The sequence below is a fragment of the Carlito syrichta genome, unplaced genomic scaffold (assembly GCF_000164805.1).
Source record: "Carlito syrichta isolate Samal-C Ts95f unplaced genomic scaffold, Tarsius_syrichta-2.0.1 Scaffold94738, whole genome shotgun sequence".
NCBI classification, from domain to species: domain Eukaryota; kingdom Metazoa; phylum Chordata; class Mammalia; order Primates; family Tarsiidae; genus Carlito; species Carlito syrichta.
Genome location: NW_007038834.1, coordinates 13588 through 15151, shown reverse-complemented (window position 1 = coordinate 15151; position 1564 = coordinate 13588). Strand labels below are relative to the sequence as shown.

General features: G+C 56.6%; 1 protein-coding gene across 1 annotated transcript in view; it reads left to right on the top strand.

Moving 5' to 3' along the window:
* Positions 1-306, top strand: part of EVX2 (even-skipped homeobox 2) — a 3465-nt gene extending 3159 nt beyond the window's left edge. The window contains 1 exon segment of the mRNA XM_008061464.2: positions 232-306. Coding sequence (XP_008059655.2) covers positions 232-306 — 75 coding nt within the window.
* Positions 307-1564: the final 1258 nt, after the last annotated feature.

Genomic DNA, 1564 nt, shown 5'->3' with positions numbered 1-1564 from the left:
CAATCCCACACCCCATCCCCTGGCAGTTTTCCACTACTGCCAAACCCTTTCTTATGGTATTATGAGAATTGCTCAAGGTCTGCCTATGAGTGAGAACATATGGTATTCTGTTTTTTCGTTTCTGTGATAGATCACAGAGTATGCTCGACTGTAAGTCCATTCAAGTTGCTGCAAAGTCCATATGTTTGTCCTCTTTTAGGGCTGTGTAATATTCCAAGTATAATATACGTACCATGGGCCGCAATCCAGTCCAGCTTTGATGTGAGCCCGCCGGACCAGAGGGACGAGGCTCCGCTCACCAGATAACTACGTCGCCACCGCCAGGGGGCCGTGCCTGCCGCCCTGCGTGTGCCCGGGAGTCAGTCCCCTGTGTGACCCTGCGCCCTCCGCGCGCTGCCCGTTGCTGCCGCTGCCGCCAGGGGGCGCCCCGGGGCGCGGGAGGCCGAAGGGAGCCTGCCCCGAATTGGGGGGAAGGAGCCGGCGCGAAGGCCGGGCGGGCGTCCCCCCAAATTACTTCTATTTTTGTATTTGCCACCCGGCCGTCTCCCCTTTCGCTCCCTGTGTGTTCTGCCGCCCAGGCCCCACTTTCCACCTCTGTCCTGAGCTCTTGGTCTCCCCGAAGACAATCCCTCCGCCCCCGAGACCGATCCTCCCGGGTCTAGAACCCTGGCTGTGCGCTCTCGGGCCGGGGGTTCGCGGCTGAACCGCGCCGCCAGAAGCACTGGAGAACCACAACAAAGGGAGCGGGGAATGGTGTGCGCTAGTGCTCGGGGGAGGGGGAGGAGTCATCCCGGAGGTTTCTTGCTGCTGCTCTTTTTCTTTCAGTCTTCCTTTCTTTTCTTTAAACGAGGGTGGGGGGAGGTGCCCCTTCTATTTCCCAGCCTGAGCTTTAGGGGTCCTGCCCGAAGAGAGCGGGAGAATGGAGGTCTGAGAAGGCCGGGAGGGCGCCTGGAGCGCGCAGGAGGCGACTGATGTGTTTGTGAGATTGCTTACTGTGTTCAGCAGCAAGGCGAGTAGGGCTGTGGCCGCCTTCCCTGGGAAGGACAAAGCCGAGGTGGGAAGGGGTGGACATGGCGCCTCCTCTTTCCAGATCCACTGCCGTCTCTCTTTTGGTCTTTGGTTTCAACGCTAAAGGAATGGAAGCATCTTGTATATTTTATGCAAAAAGCGCTGTCTAATGAGGTTGCCAAAACCAGGCCTGGGAAGGGAAGGGAAGCGAAAGGGGGTGGGGGGCACGATTGACAGATCGCTGTAGGATTTGGAGACACGTTTTCAGCAGTTTTCCAACTACCAGGTTCCACTCGATCTGGGAAATACTTGAATCTCTAGATAGGTATTATCGTGAAGCGTTTCCTTAGACACTTTTCTAAGTTCGAACTCTCGATTCCCCTCGCCGCCTTCCCTCCTCGCTTTCCTTTTCCTCGGGTGAAATGATTCTTGGCTTATTTCTCACGCATGTCTATTGCGCCTTCGCCTCTGCAAAGCCACCGCTGGGTTGCTGCTGAGACCCGCTCTGCCAACCCGGCTACTGGAGGGGTTTCCTTGAACTTGAAGAAAGGTACAT